At 45.9% G+C, this 20,820-nt stretch overlaps 1 protein-coding gene across 3 annotated transcripts in view; it reads right to left on the reverse strand.

Annotated features, from left to right (window-relative positions):
• LOC134970033 (uncharacterized) overlaps positions 1–20,820 on the reverse strand; it is a 55,199-nt gene that overhangs the window by 15,668 nt on the left and 18,711 nt on the right. For all 3 annotated transcript variants that reach the window (XM_063946148.1, XM_063946149.1, XM_063946147.1), the window contains 2 exons: positions 5,373–5,472; positions 3,640–3,890 (listed from right to left, as the gene is read on the reverse strand). In XM_063946148.1, coding sequence (XP_063802218.1) covers positions 3,640–3,876 — 237 coding nt within the window. In that variant the 5' untranslated portion in view covers positions 3,877–3,890; positions 5,373–5,472. The remainder of the gene's footprint in view (positions 1–3,639; positions 3,891–5,372; positions 5,473–20,820) is intronic.

The following is a 20,820-nucleotide window of genomic DNA, read 5'->3' on the forward strand; positions in this document are numbered from 1 at the left end:
CCGCCGTTAGTTCACAGGGAACTAGACAATTTATTGAGGCAGTGTGCCCCCGTTACCAAATACCATCTAGGTTCCACTTCTGTAGGCAGGCGATACCGGGAATGTACACGGACGTCAGAAAAAGACTCACCAGTGTCCTAAAAAATGCAGTTGTACCCAATGTCCACTTAACCACGGACATGTGGACAAGTGGAGCAGGGCAGGGTCAGGACTATATGACTGTGACAGCCCACTGGGTAGATGTATGGACTCCCGCCGCAAGAACAGCAGCGGCGGCACCAGTAGCAGCATCTCGCAAACGCCAACTCTTTCCTAGGCAGGCTACGCTTTGTATCACCGCTTTCCAGAATACGCACACAGCTAAAAACCTCTTACGGCAACTGAGGAAGATCATCGCAGAATGGCTTACCCCAATTGGACTCTCCTGTGGATTTGTGGCATCGGACAACGCCAGCAATATTGTGTGTGCATTAAATATGGGCAAATTCCAGCACGTCCCATGTTTTGCACATACCTTGAATTTGGTGGTGCAGAATTTTTTTAAAAACGACAGGGGCGTGCAAGAGATGCTGTCGGTGGCCAGAAGAATTGCGGGACACTTTCGGCGTACAGGCACCACGTACAGAAGACTGGAGCACCACCAAAAACTACTGAACCTGCCCTGCCATCATCTGAAGCAAGAAGTGGTAACGAGGTGGAATTCAACCCTCTATATGCTTCAGAGGTTGGAGGAGCAGCAAAAGGCCATTCAAGCCTATACAATTGAGCACGATATAGGAGGTGGAATGCACCTGTCTCAAGTGCAGTGGAGAATGATTTCAACGTTGTGCAAGGTTCTGATGCCCTTTGAACTTGCCACACGTGAAGTCAGTTCAGACACTGCCAGCCTGAGTCAGGTCATTCCCCTCATCAGGCTTTTGCAGAAGAAGCTGGAGACATTGAAGGAGGAGCTAACACGGAGCGATTCCGCTAGGCATGTGGGACTTGTGGATGGAGCCCTTAATTCGCTTAACAAGGATTCACGGGTGGTCAATCTGTTGAAATCAGAGCACTACATTTTGGCCACCGTGCTCGATCCTAGATTTAAAACCTACCTTGGATCTCTCTTTCCGGCAGACACAAGTCTGCTGGGGTTGAAAGACCTGCTGGTGAGAAAATTGTCAAGTCAAGCGGAACGCGACCTGTCAACATCTCCTCCTTCACATTCTCCCGCAACTGGGGGTGCGAGGAAAAGGCTCAGAATTCCGAGCCCACCCGCTGGCGGTGATGCAGGGCAGTCTGGAGCGACTGCTGATGCTGACATCTGGTCCGGACTGAAGGACCTGACAACGATTACGGACATGTCGTCTACTGTCACTGCATATGATTCTCTCAACATTGAAAGAATGGTGGAGGATTATATGAGTGACCGCATCCAAGTAGGCACGTCACACAGTCCGTACTTATACTGGCAGGAAAAAGAGGCAATTTGGAGGCCCTTGCACAAACTGGCTTTATTCTACCTAAGTTGCCCTCTCACAAGTGTGTACTCCGAAAGAGTGTTTAGTGCCGCCGCTCACCTTGTCAGCAATCGGCGTACGAGGTTACATCCAGAAAATGTGGAGAAGATGATGTTCATTAAAATGAATTATAATCAATTCCTCCGCGGAGACATTGACCAGCAGCAATTGCCTCCACAAAGTACACAGGGAGCTGAGATGGTGGATTCCAGTGGGGACGAATTGATAATCTGTGAGGAGGGGGATGTACACGGTGATATATCGGAGGATGATGATGAGGTGGACATCTTGCCTCTGTAGAGCCAGTTTGTGCAAGGAGAGATTAATTGCTTCTTTTTTGGGGGGGTCCAAACCAACCCGTCATATCAGTCACAGTCGTGTGGCAGACCCTGTCACTGAAATGATGGGTTGGTTAAAGTGTGCATGTCCTGTTTATACAACATAAGGGTGGGTGGGAGGGCCCAAGGACAATTCCATCTTGCACCTCTTTTTTCTTTTCTTTTTCTTTGCGTCATGTGCTGTTTGGGGAGGGTTTTTTGGAAGGGCCATCCTGCGTGACACTGCAGTGCCACTCCTAGATGGGCCCGGTGTTTGTGTCGGCCACTAGGGTCGCTTATCTTACTCACACAGTCAGCTACCTCATTGCGCCTCTTTTTTTCTTTGCGTCATGTGCTGTTTGGGGAGGGTTTTTTGGAAGGGCCATCCTGCGTGACACTGCAGTGCCACTCCTAGATGGGCCCGGTGTTTGTGTCGGCCACTAGGGTCGCTTATCTTACTCACACAGTCAGCTACCTCATTGCGCCTCTTTTTTTCTTTGCGTCATGTGCTGTTTGGGGAGGGTTTTTTGGAAGGGCCATCCTGCGTGACACTGCAGTGCCACTCCTAGATGGGCCCGGTGTTTGTGTCGGCCACTAGGGTCGCTTATCTTACTCACACAGTCAGCTACCTCATTGCGCCTCTTTTTTTCTTTGCGTCATGTGCTGTTTGGGGAGGGTTTTTTGGAAGGGACATCCTGCGTGACACTGCAGTGCCACTCCTAGATGGGCCCGGTGTTTGTGTCGGCCACTAGGGTCGCTTATCTTACTCACACAGCTACCTCATTGTGCCTATTTTTTTCTTTGCGTCATGTGCTGTTTGGGGAGGGTTTTTTGGAAGGGACATCCTGCGTGACACTGCAGTGCCACTCCTAGATGGGCCGGTGTTTGTGTCGGCCACTAGGGTCGCTTATCTTACTCACACAGCGACCTCGGTGCAAATTTTAGGACTAAAAATAATATTGTGAGGTGTGAGGTATTCAGAATAGACTGAAAATGAGTGTAAATTATGGTTTTTGAGGTTAATAATACTTTGGGATCAAAATGACCCCCAAATTCTATTATTTAAGCTGTTTTTTAGGGTTTTTTGAAAAAAACACCCGAATCCAAAACACACCCGAATCCGACAAAAAAAATTCGGTGAGGTTTTGCCAAAACGCGGTCGAACCCAAAACACGGCCGCGGAACCGAACCCAAAACCAAAACACAAAACCCGAAAAATTTCCGGCGCTCATCTCTAGTGCTGATGCGCTGTGTCTTACCTCCCAGACTGCTCTACTGGGCATGTGCAAGATCTCACAACCATCGCAAGATCTACCATGAACAGCCTGGGCCCCAGCAGCCACCACGGGTATGTACACATATCATATATTGGCAGGTAATACCTGTTGATATATGGAAAAAAAGATAAGCAGAAAAAGTGCACTTATCCTTTTTTCATACAGCTGAAAGATAGTATGGTGGCAGCGAAATCATTAGAGGTTTGCAGATAACATAGAGATTATCACTTTTATCTACCTTATCTGCTTTCGTACATACTGGGGCTCATTGTGTCAAATTCTGCTGGTTATAGCGCATTTGACACTTACCACATCTTCATGCATCTCCCCCTGAGACATTCAATTCAGGGAGAACAAGTGATCTCTCCGGGGTAACAGAAACACAGGGGAGCCCTGTGCACAGTCAGCCCTTGTGTACTAACACATAACTGAAAACATTCTAATATTTTCCTTACTCTTTTTCTTCAGCATTATAGGATATTGAATAGAATTCTTGATATTGTTTTTGTGGCCAATTCCCATACATCACACTTCACACAAACTTACAATATCCAGGTTTGCACTCCCAAATTTCAGTTCAAGGGCAAAGTCTCGGCAGCTGGACCCATATGGTTTACTCTCGCCCACTGTTTGCAGAGCTGAACTGACCACCTCGTCTCTGGGCACCGGGATCAGATCTCCATCATAAATGTTGTTTACTTTGTAGCTGCAGCCCTTTACTACACCCTCCAGCATTGTTTTCTCAACCACGACAGAGTCTCCATGAAGAGCGTCATCTCCCATCCCTACCAGCCTGCCTGAGTAAGAAGTCAGTATTAGTGCTTCAAGCAAGACAAGCAGTGGGCATATTCAGCTGTTTTAACGGGTGTAGTATGTTATGCCGGCGGTCGGGCTCCCGGCGGCCAGCATACCGGCGCTGGAATCCCGACCGCCGGCATACCGACAGCTGGGCGAGCGCAAATGAGCTCCTTGCGGGCTCGCTGCGCTCGCCATGCTGCGGGCACAGTGGCGTGCTATGCGGGCACAGTGGCGTGCTATGCGGGCACAGTGGCGTGCTATGCGGGCACAGTGGCGTGCAATGCGGGCACAGTGGCGTGCTATGCGCGCCACGCTATCTATTCTCCCTCCAGGGGGGTCGTGGACCCCCAAGAGGGAGAAAAGCTGTCGGTATGCCGGCGGTCAGGATCCTGGGGCCGGTATGCTGGTCGTCGGGAGCCCGGCCGCCGGCAAACTGAAGACCACCCGTTTTATCATGTCTGTCAAATGTCTTAAAATCAGCGGGTATGGGTCGTTGGGTTGACCCAACTTAGGTTGACACTCATTAGGTTGACCACTGCATGTCGACATTGCCATTAGGTCGACGTACATTAGGTTAACATGGGCGTTAAGTCGACATGTACTAGGTCAACAGGTCAAAAGGTCGACATGAGGTTTTTGACTGTTTTTGGTGGCGTTTTATTCGTAAAAAGTGACGGGGAACCCAAATTAGTGCACCGTGTCCCCTCGCATGTCTCGCTTCGCTCGCCATGCTTCGGGCAAGGTGCCTCGCGGTACCGTTCCAATCGTAGTCCACGTGGATCGTTAAGTATGAAAAAGTCCAAAAAATTTGAAAAACTCATGTCGACCTTTTGCCCTGTCGACCTAGTACATGTCCACCTAACGGCCATGTCGACCTAATGCATGTCGACCTCATGGCATTGAGGACCTTCAGTGGTCGACCTAATGAGTGTCGACCTAACGACCATAACCCAAATCAGCTATACCTTGCGGTGCTGTTGTAGCCACAGCGGTAAACATCTTAGATATATGTACACTGGTCTAGCAATGTAATGTGGGCCATACGTCTATGGCCCGATTCCCCATTCTGCCGATCTGATCCGCCAATCAGCAGACTCTGATGGTAACTGAATTGTCCGGGGAACAGCAAAATATTACATGTCATAAATAGCCGACTCGCCCATTTCAATCATCTTTGGGTCGGAATAGGCAAATTAAGGTTCAACATGTTGGATTTCATTGATGACCCGACGCAGGCAACAGCAAATCGGGGAATTGCCATAATTAATCGTAGGTGTATGGATCCCTGTTAACGTGTAAATAGTTCACAATCATAGATATACGTATAAAGGTAACCATTTTTATAAAGTGCAGGCAAAACTTTTTATGGCTTGCTATTCACACAGAGTTCGGGACTTCTACTGTGCATGACATATATATGCTGTACCTAATTATTATTGCATTAATGTCACAGTATAATTGTGTGCCTGAGCATACAGTACCTGTTATATGCACAATATATCCATCCCCTACATATACTGCAAAATGATGATGACCAGTTTGTAAAATCTCAATAATGTCTCCATTCTGAAGAGGGCAGCCCTGCGAGAGCAAGAAAGGTCATTATTAGTCTATTCAGTCATTAGCCTATTGCCATTTTATTTGGAATATGTTGAGTGATAGTTGTAAATGGGAAGATATTGTGAATAAACATTACTTTACAATTAACTAGAAAAACGACGCCACCAATAAGATTGGTTTAAGTAAAATAATGACTATATGTACAGTGTGACACATTCATCCTATCGCTACTGTACTTTCCAAGGACAGGATATGTACACATTATTCAAGCTGTTCTCCCGGCCGTCACATTATACAGTAAACTAATGACCCCCACACATCCCCTATACCGTTATCTACTAATATATGATTTACCACTAGCAAGAAACACTACATAGACTTGTGCCTAGGCCACGTATATTGCAGGAGTGACTTGTAGTTCAATATGCACACACAAGGGTTAGCTCTGCATTAAGACTATGGGCCTAATTCAGACCTGATCGCAGCAGCAAATTAGTTAGCTAATGGGCAAAACCATGTGCACTGCAGGGGGAGGCAGATATAACGTGCAGATAGTTAGATTTGGGTGGGGTGTTATTTACCTTGCACAGAAACAATATAACCCACCCAAATCTATCTCTTTCTGCAAATGTTATTTCTCATACGTCCTAAAGGATGCTGGGGTCCACTTCAGTACCATGGGGTATAGACGGTTCCTCAGGAGCCATGGGCACTTTAAGACTTTTCAAGGGTGTGAACTGGCTCCTCCCTCCTCCAGACCTCAATTTAGAAAATGTGCCCAGGCAGACTGGATGCACTCCAGGGCAGCTCTACTGAGTTTCTCTGAAAAGACTTATGTTAGGTTTTTTATTTTCAGGGAGAACTGCTGGCAACAGCCTCCCTGCTTCGTGGGACTTAGGGGGCAGAAGTAGGAACCAACTTCCTGAATAGTTTCATGGCTCTGCTTCTGGCTGACAGGACACCATTAGCTCCTGAAGGGAACTGAACGCTAGCTGCGGCTATGTGCTCACTCCCACAGCCCGCCTTCACCCCCCTTACAGAGCCAGAAGTCAGAAGACAGGTGAGTGTAAGAAGAAATCTTCAGACATCGTGACGGCTAAAAGGTACCGCGCAGCGGGTGGGAACGCTGCGCGCCATGCTACCCACACATACACAGGTAATGCAGGGTGCAGGGCGCGGGGGGGCACCCTGGGCAGCATGAAACCTAGTAAAACTGGCAAATAAAGGGGCATAAGATGCTGAGGCACAGTCCTACCCCCGCCAGTATAAAAAATTACCTCATAAATGCTGAGGAGAAACGCGCCATTATGGGGGTGGGGCTTCCTCCTCAGTCAGCCAGCACACTGCTCAGCGCCATTTCTCTCCTTCCAGGCTGCAGAGAAGAACGCTGGTCCTCCACTGCTGAACCAAGTATCAGGGTGCAAAACAGGGGGGGGGCACAGTGAAATTTGGTGCTATATATTGTGTGATTACCATTATAAAAGCGCTTCATGTCAGTGGGCATTTTGTGTTTCACAGACAATTTATTACTGGCGCTGGATTGTGAACTGGCAAATCCTATCTGTGTCCTTCTGACAGATTTTACTGTGGGTCTGTCCCCTATAAGTCCCGGAGTGTCTGTGGTGTGGTTATGCACGTGTGTGACATGTCTGAGGCAGGGTGCTCTTCCCCTGAGGGAGCCATTTTAGGGACACAGAGTTGTAATGTGGTGGCGCTGCCGGCACACCACGAGCCTGAATGGGTGAAAGAATTACGTGATAGTGTGAATCATATCAGTAAGAGATTAGATAAGTCTGAATCTCATGCAGAGAGCTGGAGAAAATCAGTGGAAGATGTGATTTTTCATAGTTCTGCCTTTTCATCCACAGGTGACCCCTCTGGGTCACATAAGAGACCATTTGCACAAATAGTACATACTGATACAGACACGGACTCTGATTCCTGGGTCGACGATAGTGATTCCAGGGGGATAGATCCTAAATTGGCAAAAAGCATTCAATACATGATTCTTGCTATAAGGGAAGTTTTGGAAGTTACGGAAGTCCCTCCTGTACCTCAGGAGAAGGCTTATTTTTATAAAGAAAGAAAATAATGTAACTTTCCCTCCTTCTCATGAGCTTAATACTCTACTTGACGGAGTTTGGGTAAACCCTGAAAAGAAATTTCTGATTCCCAAAAGGATTCAGAATGCTTATCCTTTCCCGGCAGAGGACAGGAAAAGATGGGAGTCACCCCCCGTATTAGACAGTGCCCTGTCAAGGTTAATTAAAAAGGTGATTCTCCCTGCACCTGGGACGGCTTCACTAAAGGAGCCGGCAGACCGCAAGTTGGAGACTACGTTAAAATCTATTTATGTGGCCAATGGTACGTTGCTCAGGCCCACCATTGCTTACGCGTGGGTGAGTAGGGCTATCGAAAAATGGTCAGATAATTTGTCATCGGAAATTGACTTGATAGATAGACACGAGATACTCCTAACATTAGGTCATATCAAAGACGCTGCTGCATACATGCTAGAAGCAATGAAAGATATTGGACTCTTGGGTTCAAAAGCCGTTACCATGGCAGTATCAGCTCGGAGGGCGTTGTGGATTCTCCAGTGGAATGCTGATGCAGATTCCAAAAGAAATATGGAGGCTCTCCCGTATAAAGGTGAGGCCTTGTTTGGAGATGGACTGGATGCGTTAGTCTCGGCGGCTACCGCAGGTAAGTCGACATTCTTGCCTTATGCTCCTACACCGGCGAAAAAGACACATCACTCTCACATGTAGTGTCCCATGGATGCAAACTGGAGTTTCAAGACGTACCCCCTGGCCGATTTTTTAAATCGACCTTGCCAGCTTCTCTTCCAGACAGAAAAGTAGTAACAGCTGCAATTCAAAAATGATGTCAAGATCAAGTCATTGTCCTGGTACCCTTGTCACAGCAAGGAGAAGGTTTTTATTCAAACCTTTTCGTAGTTCCGAAGCTGGATGGCTCGGTCAGACCAATTTTAAACCTGAAAAATCTGAATCTCTACCTCAAAAGGTTCAAGTTCAAGATGGAATCTCTGAGGGCAGTGATTTCCAGTCTGGAGGAAGGGGAATTCATGGTGTCAGTAGACATAAAAGTTGCTTACTTGCATGTTCCCATTTATCCTCCTCACCAAGCTTATCTGAGATTCGCAGTACAGGATTGCCATTACCAGTTCCAGACGTTGCCGTTCGTCTCACCACGGCACCGAGGGTATTCACCAAGGTGATGGCAGAGATGATGGTCCTCCTTCGACAACAAGGAGTCAATATAATTCCTTACCTGGACGATCTCCTGATAAAAGCGAGATCCAGGGAACGGTTGGTGCAGAACATTGCACTCTCCCTGTCAGTACTCCAACAACACGGTTGGATCATGAATTTTCCGAAGTCACAATTGGAACCGACGACAAGATTGTCCTTTCTGGGGATGATACTGGACACAGAAGTACAGAGAGTATTTCTTCCAGTAGAAAAGGCTCTGGAAATCCAGAGAATGGTCAAACAGATTTTGAAACCAACAAGAGTGTCAACAATACATCAATGCATTCGGTTGTTGGGGAAAATGGTGGCGGCTTACGAGGCCATACAGTTTGGCCGATTCCATGCCAGAGTATTCCAGTGGGACCTGTTGGACAAGTGGTCCGAATCCCACCTACACATGCACCGGAAGATAATCCTGTCCTCCAAATCCAGGATTTCGCTCCTGTTGTGGCTACACGGTTCTCACCTACTAGAGGGACGCAGGACTGGGTCCTAGTAACCACGGATGCAAGTCTCCGAGGCTGGGGAGCAGTCACACAGAGGGAAAGCTTCCAAGGAAAATGGTCAAGTCAGGAAACCTGCCTTCACATAAACATTCTAGAATTGAGAGCCATTTACAACGGCCTTCTACAAGCGGTACATTTTCTTCAAGATCAACCCGTGCAGATCCAGTCGGACAATGTAATAGCAGTCGCGTACATAAACCGTCAATGCGGAACGAAAAGCAGAGCGGCAATGGCAGAGGTGACAAAGTTCCTCCTCTGGGCAGAAAGGCATGCAAGAGCTCTGTCAGCAATTTTCATTCCGGGAGTGGAAGCAGACTTCTTCAGCAGACACAATCTCCATCCAGGAGAATGGGGACTCCACCAAGAAGTCTTCACAGAGGACTTTGGGGAATTCCTCAAGTAGACATGATAGCATCTCGTCTCAACAAGAAGCTTCAGAGATATTGTTCCAGGTCGAGAGACCCTCAAGCAATAGCAGTGGATGCACTGGTGATCCAGTGGGTGTTTCGGTCGGTATATGTCTTCCCACCACTTCCACTGATACCAAAAGTTCTCAAAATCATAAGAAGAACAAGGGTTCGAGCAATCCTCATTGCCCCAGACTGGCCAAGGAGGGCTTGGTATCCAGATCTTCAGGAGTTGCTTATAGAAGATCCTCGGCCTCTTCCTCCTCGCGAGGACCTGCTGCAGCAGAGGCCGTGTGTGTATTAAGACTTACCGCGGCTGCGTTTGACGGCATGGCTGTTGAGCGCCGGATCCTAGCCCGAAAGGGTATTCCCAAAGAAGTCATCCCCACGCTTATTCAGGCCAGGAAAGGAGTAACGTCTAAACATTACCACCGTATTTGGGGAAAATTTATGTCTTGGTGTGAATCCAAGAAGGCTCCTACGGAGGAGTTTCAGTTGGGACGTTTTCTCCATTTTCTGCAGGCTGGTGTGGATGCGGGCCTAAGATTGGGTTCAATCCAGGTCCAGATTTCAGCCTTATCAGTTTTCTTTCAAAAACAATTGGCCTCCCTTCCAGAAGTTCAGACGTTCGTGAAAGGGGTGCTGCACATCCAGCCTCCATTTGTGCCCCCAGTGGCACCATGGGACCTTAATGTGGTGTTGCAGTTCCTTCAATCGGATTGGTTTGAACCTCTACAGGAGATAGAATTGAAGTTTCTCACTTGGAAAGTGGTGATGCTTTTGGCCTTGGCATCCGCAAGGTGGGTGTCTGAGTTGGGGGCCTTGTCTCACAAGAGCCCTTACCTGATCTTCCATGAAGATAGGGCAGAGTTGAGAACTCGCCAACAATTTCTTCCAAAGGTGGTTTCGTCTTTCCATATGAACCAACCTATTGTGGTGCCAGTGGCTACTGACACTTTCACTGAGTCAAAGTCTCTAGATGTGGTCAGAGCTTTGAAAATTTATGTTGCAAGAACAGCTTGGATAAGGAAAACAGAGGCGCTGTTTGTCCTGTATGCTCCCTACAAGATTGGGTGTCCTGCTTCTAAGCAGACTATTGTGCGCTGGATCAGAGGGACGAGTCAGAACGTTCATTCCACGGCAGGATTGCCGATACTGAAGTCGGTAAATGCCCATTCTACTAGAAAGGTGGGCTCATCCTGGGCGGATGCCCTGGGTGTATGGGCATTACAACTTTGCCGAGCAGCTACTTGGTCAGGGTCAAACACGTTTGCAAAGTTCTACAAGTTTGACACCTTGGCCGATGAGGACCTCAAGTTTGGTCAATCGGTGCTGCAGGGTCATCCACACTCTCCCGCCCGTACTGGAGCTTTGGTATAACCCCATGTTACTGAAGTGGACCCCAGCATCCTCTAGGACGTATGAGAAAATAGGATTTTAATACCTACTGGTAAATCCTTTTCTCCTAGTCCATAGAGGATGCTGGGCACCCGACCCAGCACGTACTTTACCTGCAGTAGTTACTTTGTTGTAGTTACACAAGTGTTGTGTTACAATTATTTTCAGCATGTTGCTGCAAATGGTTCATGCCTGTTGGCATGTGTTATGTTGAATGCCATGTTGTGCGGCATGGTTGAGGTGTGAGCTGGTATGAATCTCACCGTTAAATTAAAAGTAAATCCTTTCCTCGAAATGTCCGTCTCCCTGGGCACAGTTCCTATACTGAGGTCTGGAGGAGGGGCATAGAGGGAGGAGCCAGTTCACACCCTTGAAAAGTCTAAAAGTGCCCATGGCTTCTGCGGAATCGTCTATACCCCATGGTACTGAAGTGGACCCCAGCATCCTCTACGGACTAGGAAAAAAGGATTTACCGGTAGGTATTAAAATCCTATTATCTGCCTCCCCTGCAGTGCACATGGTTTTGCCCTTTACCTAACAAATTTGCTCCTGCGATTAGGTCTTATGGGGTCATTCCAACCTGATCGCACGCTGCAGTTGTTCTCAGTGCAGCGTTCGGGTCGGAACTGCGCAAGCGCTGCAGTGCGCCGGTGCATGCCATACGGACAAAGGCTGTCGTTACCTAGCGATCGCCTCTGCCTGACTGACAGGCAGAGGCATTCGCTGGGCGGGAGGAGGCGGCACGGCGGCAATTGGCCGCGGTTTTTGGGGCGTGGTCCGGCCAATGCAGGTGCGGCTGGACCGTGTGGGGGGCGTGACAAGGGGGGGCGTGACAAGGGGCAGAGACGAGTAACACCCAGCCACAGCCGCAGGAGCTGCGCTGGCCAGGAGTTACACTTCAAGTACAAAAGCATTGCTGCTGTGCGATGCTTTTGTACTTGTGCGGGGGGGGCCGGACTGACATGCGGGGTGGACTAGCCCTGTGCTGGGCGTCCCCCCACATGTCTGGGAAGATGATCGTAGCTGTGCTAAATTTAGCACAGCTACGATCAACTCGGAATGACCCCCTCAATTAGGCCCTATGACAGCCATTACCAATCACTCCAATAATACAATGTCAATGTTCTGTATAGCTTTCTAAACTTAGGGGTAAATGTAATAGGCTCCAAGCTGCCGGAGGTGAGGGACTTTGGACGAAAATGCCTGTATTTTTTAAAGCAGCAATCATTTACAAGGCCTTAAAAATACAGGCAATGATTTTCATGTCACAAGTGTACGTGTACTGTGCACCCCGAGTTCATACTTAGGGGCTTATTCTGAGTTGTTAGCAAACCCAAAAAGTTATCAAATCGCCAAAACCATGTTGCACTGCAGGTGGGACAGATGTAACATGTGCAGAGAGAGTTAGATGTGGGTGGGCTATACTGTTTCTGTGTAGGTTAAATACTGGCTGCTATTTAGATTTCAGTTTGAACACACCCCACCCAAATCTAACTCTCTCTGCACATGTTACATCTGCCCCACCTGCAGTGCAACATGGTGTTACCCAATTGCTAACTTTTTGGGGTTGCTAACAACTCTGAATAACCCCCTAACACTGCAGTATAATTCTGATACCACTATTTCATCAGTTTTAATCTGTATTTCCCAATAATCAGGAGATACAGTATGTTAATGCTGCAATGTGGAATTTGAAACTAGTTATGTGATTTACTGAACCGATTATCACTCCTGAGATAATGGTAAATGATTACAGATTCATGTCTTCCATCTCTATGTTACTATTCTCAGAGCCGGCCCTAACCAATATGATGCCCTAGGCAAGATTTTGGTTGGTGCCCCCTAGCACCACCGCTGGTTCTGCCTCTGACCTTGCACCTCTTTCCCAGCACCATCACCCCTCACCCATAGCAGTCCTTATACCCCTATATTTTAAATAGGAACAGTTCGCACATTTGACGCACAGCCCAAAAAGGGGCATCTTCTTGCTGGGAAGGGGCATGGCCACACAATAGTAACCCCAATTCCAATTACGCCACACAGCACTGCAACTTTATTCACATTTTATCTTGCGATAGTGTCCATAATTCATATTACATCCCACAGTAGTATCACTTTACCTTATAAACGTTACTCCTCACAGTAGAGCCCATTATTCACATTACATCACACTGAATTGCTCCTTATTAACATTACACCACACCTTATTGCTCTTTATTCACATTAGACGACACAGTAGTGCCCTTTCTATATGCAACACCACATAGTAGAGCACCTTATACACATAATGCCTCACATTAGTAATGCATTTATACACATAATTCCACACAGTAATGCCCCTTACACATATGAGACACATAAATGTCCTTATAAACATAATGCGCCTTACACATTATGACAACCTTTATTAATGCCCTTTTACACATAATGTACCTTACACATATGGCGCACATTATTAATGCCCTTATACACATAATGACACACATAGTGCCCCCTACACATTTGCTGCACATTATTAGTGCCCCTATACACATAATGACACACATACAGTAGTACCCTGTTACACATATGCCGCACATTATTAATGCCCTCATACACATAATGACACACATAGTGGCCCTTTACACATATGTTGCACATTATTAATGCATTTTTACATGACACACATAATGCTCCTTACACATATTTTGAACACTACTGCACAACCAACCCACTCACATACACACAGCACTCACACTTCCACTAACACTGTGACCTCTACCTCTGCTTGGATACAGATGTGTCCTCACAAATCTTGCATCAATGCTAACGTCGGGCACCTTTTCTTAATGAAAATGCATCTTATTTGCATTGCTATTGGCTAGGATGCACAAGCAGCTTCTGCTGATTAAACTGATATGCAGCATGCCTATATACTGTGTGAGACTGTGGCTGTATCTGCATATGAAATGCTACATATAGAATATAGGCATGCCGCATATCATTTTAATCAGCAGAAGCTGCTGATGCCCCTAGGCATATCAAATGCCCTAGGCAATTGCCTAGTTTGCCTATGCCTATGGCCGGCTCTGACTATTCTCCTCCAAATATACAATTCTAGGTAGTATGTCTAATCTCATCCATATTATGAATCTTAAATTGTAGCAAGTACATCTTTGCTTAATGCAAATTAAACTGACGTAGAGCCAAGACTATAAAGAAAATGAAATATTGTGTATTACAAGCACAGTAAGTTAATACCCTTTCTCATACATATCCCTTTCGGAAAAACCTGTTTTTTTTTTCCTGTGAAGGTGCATCATCCTGGGTTTTTGCTATGTGTGAACAGATACAAAAAGCAGACAGAGGGGAAGGGGGGGTGCTTTTCCCCCCCTGGTATTCCCCCAGCACACTGAAAATTACCTGTAACAATACCTGAACCTATCTGGTAATAGAATTTCAGAGAATTGGTCACATGTGTTTGCAAAGATATGTTTAGCTGCTGAGCCCCGTCAAGGCTTCTCCGATATCAGTAGTCCTAACACTACATAATAGCAGTGCCAACATAGGGCCATGTGATTTATCTACAGTAAGGACTCATGATAAAGGCTCATACCAAAACGCATCCAGACAGAGGGCTAGCTTACCTGGGAGCCACTCCGAGGATCTCCCATTAGCACTACAAGGACCAGCATGCCTTCCAGGTTCTGGTGTTGTTACAGGTAATTTTCAGTGTGCTGGGGGGATACCGGGGGGGGGGAGCACCCCCCCCCCTCTGCTGTTTGTTTGTGTTGTGACCCCTCCCCTTTTATAGCACTTAATATATAATTATCTCCAGGAATGATTGAACAGGTACTACTGTTTGTCTGCATGTGAACAGAGACAACCCAAGTCTTGGGTCCACGGCCCTGCTTTCTACCAGGGTTTTTCCCCAGGTGCGACCTGGGTCGCCTCTAGTGTGAATGCATCCAACCTGGGTTTTTAGACCTGGGTTGGACGAAAAGTGTCGGATTGGCTGTTCAGCTAATTGCTATGACATAACCCACTAGACTAGGCTATTAAACAGCAGACTATGCAAATGTTGTATACTGTACTTACAGAAAGTTTACATACGATAAGGGCAGATCCGAAACCGAGGAATGGTAATACTGGCTGATAGCTGGGTGTGGAAGGGGGAATATGAGTGGGAGCACCTTAGTAAGAAAAAAAAACACCTTTAAAACAAAATAAATTTAAATATGAAATAAAACCACAAATTTGCCATTAACGAATACACACCAAATGAGAGACTTCCGGTTCCAGTGCGGCTGATATGAGGACAGACCCAGGAATGGAGGCATCCACTATCAGCCTCCCCCAGGTACTCTTACCTTCTGCAGCTCCCACTAAGGTCCAGCCACCATCCACAGCCCCAGCTAAGGCACACCAAGCCCACACTTCCCTCCCTTCTTCACCCCTCACCTTTGCTGATGTTGTGCAGGCTGTGAGAGAGATAGTGCAGCTCATGTTAAAGGAACAAGCCACAATTAATGCAGCTGCCCTGCAACGAGCAGTTACCGACATTAAGAGCCAGTGTAAACAGCTGGCCAAGCGGGTGCTGGCAGTTGAACATACTGCTGGAGAAAATTGCCAAGCCATTTCATCCATGCAAGATTTAACTGCGCAGCTGAAACAATCTGACATGCAGGTATGGGCAAAACTGGACGATTTGGATAACTGTTCCCGTAGGAACAACTTGAGAGTAGTGGGGCTGCCAGAATCCCTCAAAGGACCGGCGTTATATAATTTCTTGAAACAGACCCTGCCTAAACTACTTGAAAATCAAGATGTCTGTTCGGATCCTGTGATTGAACTGGCCCATCGTACGGGACAGCTCCATGATTCTTCTTCTTCTAGACCTCGAGTCGTATTATTCAAATGCCTGAACTATATACACAAAGAGTCCATTTGGTCCGCCTCTCAGCGAAAGAGATCTTATGTGGAATGATACCAAACTTCTTATTTTCCAGAATTATTACACTGAATTGACAAGGATCCGTAAAGCATTTAACCCAGTGTGCTTGCAGTTGGCTCTTGGGGGGGAAAGTTTGCCCTCTTTTACCCGGCTCGTCTGAGAATCTTCAACGGTTCATCTTTCAAGGATTTTACTTCAGCTATTGACGCAGCTGCATTTCTACAGGAGCAAGCTCATTCTATGGCGGAAGATGATATCTGACACTGACTCCTGCTGTCTTGCTCTCGTCATATCAGACTCTCTCCACAGTCTGCGTTTTGCTTCCACAAACTCTCCTCTTGCTGCCTCCTTACGCCTGAAGGGGTTCTACTCAGACTTGTTTGCTTACCGGTTCTCTGCAGTATTCTTGCTATTGACCACATTGTCGCGTACTCCGTTGTGATGAAGTATTGGCTACGCATTTATTTCAACTACTCTACTTTCCTGTTTATTGCTGTTGTATTATCTGTTTGATTATATGCTGTTTGCTATATTGCTACGCAGAATGCCATTTTATTTTTATCTCAACACAGGGGATGTAGCATTATATTATATCTTTGTTCTTTTCAAAGTGTTATTACTTTTTATGGCCAAAATGCCTTTTTGTTGTTTTTATATTGGTCACTGACTTGGTTTTAGGAGGGATTATTGTTCCCTCTTACACATTCTTTGTTTAGGCGGATTACTCTGGGTTTTTTTCAGAAACGCGAATTGTGAAGTTCTTTTTCTTAAAATTGTTGTTGGTGCATACTTTATGCTCCCCCTACTGTTCTATTTTTCCCTCCTACCCTTTCTTTCCCGTCCTGTGTCTTATTGTTTTGGTTACCAGGAAGTCTGAGTCATTTGTTTATTTTATGTGTTTCGTGATATATGGCATCGATTAAGGTGGGCTCCTGGAATGTGGGGGGTATTCACTCCCCGATTAAATGAAAGAAGCTCCTCCTATATTTAAATAAGCTGCATTTAGATTTGGTGTTACTACAGGAAACCCATTTGCTCCTTCCAGAAATTAATAAGTTGTTCATGCTCGGATGGATGGTTCTTGCAGCTGCCCCTTATACTTCAAAGGCTAGAGGGGTTGTTCTCCTGGCTAGGAAGCACCTTGCTATAGAAGTATTACATACTGATATTGACCCTGAAGGCAGATATCTCCTGGTAGACCTCAACATTTATGCCACTTGCTATACTTTTTGTAATATATATGCCCCTAATTACTATTCCACCCAATTCTTTTGCATGATTTTGAATAAACTGGCCCCATTTATGTCTAACCGTTTAGTTTTGGGGGGTGATTTTAATTTTGTTTCCTCCCCATATATGGACTCCAATTCTATTACAACTAGAAGACCAGTTATTACTAACTGACGCATGGAGGGCCCTACACTCCGTTGAGCGGGACTTCACATGTCTATCTGCCGCTCATGGTTCACTCTCCCGAAAAGACTACATTCTCTTGTCAGACTCCATATTTTCTAATATACTTGATGCACATATTGAGCCAATGTTCCTCTCAGACCACTCCCTTATCTGGGTATCCTTCTCGTCTTCATTAGACGTACTGTAGGTTCTTATAAACTATGGCGCTTTCCTTCTTATTTTGCCTCTTCTTTAGAATTTTGCAATAAACTTGATTTATTCTGGGAGGAGTTTAGACTTGATAATCTTTACATACTAGAATCTGACCCTATTTTATTTTGGCAGACCTCTAAGGCTGTAATTAGGGGGCGTATAATCCAATATATCTCCCAGGTAAAGATGGACCGTACTTCCTCATACAAACTGCTGCAATCTCAATTGACAGCAGCGTACCAAGCTTATAAAACCACCCCAACTACCTGTACCAAATATAACTTCCTTTTGACGAAACACAAATTTGATGGTCTTCTTTCCTCTTTAGGTGATAGGCACACATTTTACAATGACCACAGGTTTTACAGATTTGGTAATAAAACCGGTCGCTTACTATCCAATTTAGTGAAGTCTTCTACTCCCCCATCTCTTATACACTCCTTTCAGCGACCTGATGGCACATATGCTTCCACTGGCAAAGATATTGCCTCTTTGTTGCAAGAATTTTATAGCGATATTTATACCCAACCACCCAGAGATGTCTCTGGTGAATGTTCCTTTTGGGAATCTATTACTACCCCACTCTATTCCGGCGGAGTCACGGTCATCCCTCTGTTCCCCGTTCACATCCCAGGACATTGAGGCTGCTATGAAACATCTTAAACCTGTGAAGTCTGAATGGATTCTCTGGGGAGTATTACAAAATACTATCACCAAAGCTCATAGATCATCTGGTTTCGGTTTTTAATGCCCTACTTACTGCTCCTTCCATGCCCAAATATTTTACAGTTGCTATTATTCGCTTGTTGACTAAACCAGACAGGAACCCCCACCTACCCGGCTCGTATAGACCTATATCTCTACTCAACATGGACTATAAACTGTTCACGAAGCTTATAGTGGACAGGATAAAATACCTGCTTCCTGGGGTTATTTATTCGGACCAGACGGGCTTCATAGTTGGCAGGCATTCCTTGGCGAACATCCGCAAGGTTGTTGCAACTTCCCACTGGCTGCATTCCACTTCAGATTCTAACGCTTCCTATTTATTGTTGCTTGATGCTGAGATAGCATACGATCTAGTTTCCTGGGATCATTTATTTAACACCCTTAATAACTTTGGCTTCCCTGACCAATTACTCTCCCTTCTACGTATACTATATAACGACTTATATTCTAGAATAATTTGTAATGGTTACCTGTCGGCTCCTATACCTTTAGGCAGGGGCACCAGACAAGGTTGCCCCCTCTCCCCACTTTTATTTGCATTAGCAACTGAACCTTTAGCGATTACCCTTCGCAAATTCCATGGTTTCCATATTGCCCAACATTCCCTCAAGGTTGTGCTATTTGCGGATGATATGTTGATTTTTATTTCTGACCCCCTCACTTCTATTCCAGCCATTCTTCACTCCATTAATTTGTTTGGCCTCTTTTCAGGGTTTAAGATTAATCATGACAAGTCTGAGCTCCTCCCACTGACCTCTGCTGCAGCCACTCTATTGTCTTCTTCTCCCTCTTCTTCTATCCTATCTCTATTTAAACACAATACTTCTAAACTGAAATATTTGGGAGTCTATATTACACCTTTTCTATTTGATATCTATGCTCTTAATTTTACTCCCGTACTACACAAAATTGCTACACAATTAGAATCCTGGACATCTCTACCTTTATCCCTCATGGGGAGGGTTGCGGTGCTGAAAAGCACAATTTTTCCTAAACTTTCCTACCTTATCCAGATGCTACCATATGCACTGACACGGCCGGATCTTCGCCACTGTGATAAACTTTTTACTAAAATTTTATGGTCCGGTTAGAGACCTCGTATAGCTTTAGCTAAGCTCAGGTTACGTAAATGTGCGGGTGGTCTGGCCGTGCCAGATATATCCGCTTTTACCAAAGCAGTAGCATTCCGATATGTGTTTGATTGGTTGCTTTCCCGCTCTACCTACTCTAACTACCTCCTAGAACAAACACTTTGCGCTTCATATGATCTGCAGGCTTTACTTCATACCCCTAAAGCTACTCTTCCCCCCTCTGCTTGTGCCAACCCTCTTTTTTGGGATGTCTACTTGGCGTGGTGGTCTGTGAACAAATCGCTTAAGAGGAACCCAGCTCACTCCAAATTTATACCCTTTTGTGGCAATCCATGTTTTCCAGCGGCTCTAGACAAAATGAAGTTCCCTCATTGGCAACAAAAGGGCATTGCCTCAATTAAGGATGTATTGGACCCTGGTGGCTTGCATGGCCGAGTCAATTGACACCTGAGGATGGTGAAGGAACCACTATATTTTGTCCCTTAGTTTCAATGTTTTGTTTATTGGTAGAAACAATCGTTGATTTTGGGAGTCTAGCAGGGCTCCCAGATGTACCATCCTTTGGGTCGGTATGAGTGAGGACTTTATCCAGTTGACAAGCCAACCGTGACTTTGTAGGAAGGCTATCATTGTTTGTAATTTGCTGTGCAATACCTCCTGTGAACTGGCCAGGAGCAGTATGTCGTCCAGATAAGGCAGTATCTTGATTCCCTGATGACACAGGTGTGCTGCCATGACTGCCATGACTTTTGTAAATATTCTGGCTGCTGTAGCCAGACCAAACGGCAGCGCCTGGAACTGATAGTGTTGGTTTAGGATAGCAAACCTCAGGTATTGTTGATGTCACAGTGCAATAGGTATATGCAGATATGCATCTTGTATGTCCACTGACACCATGAAATCCCCTGGCTCCAATGGAAACTGTATAGGTCTGTATGTCCCATTTGGATTTGGTACATGGAACAGGGATGAATAATAGCACCTTCCTTTTTGAGCTTAAGGAATTGGCACCATTACTCCTGATTGGAGGAGTGATTGAACCACTTTTTGTAGTATCCAAGACTTTTCTTTGTCTAATGGAAGGCTTGTGCGAAAATACTGCGGAGGGGGACGTCCTTTGAAAGAGATAGCATACCCATGAGAGACTACCTCTTGTACCCATGCATCTGGAGTGGTCTTGAGCCAGACTTGTGCGAAATGAAGAAGTCGGCCTCCCACCCTGAGGTCCCCCAGGGGGAGGCCCGTGCCATCAGGCTGTGGGTTTATCAGGTTTTGGGGGTTGTCTTGCTGCCCATGTCTGCTTAGTCTTTGTTTAGTAGACTTTGAGGCATTTGATTGCCTAGGAAACACTTGTCCTTTTCACTTTTCCTTGTGGGCGAAAGGTACAAACATTTGTGTAGAAGCTGAAGGGAGAAAAGCTGT

Source organism: Pseudophryne corroboree, chromosome 11 (assembly GCF_028390025.1).
Source record: "Pseudophryne corroboree isolate aPseCor3 chromosome 11, aPseCor3.hap2, whole genome shotgun sequence".
Classification (NCBI taxonomy): domain Eukaryota; kingdom Metazoa; phylum Chordata; class Amphibia; order Anura; family Myobatrachidae; genus Pseudophryne; species Pseudophryne corroboree.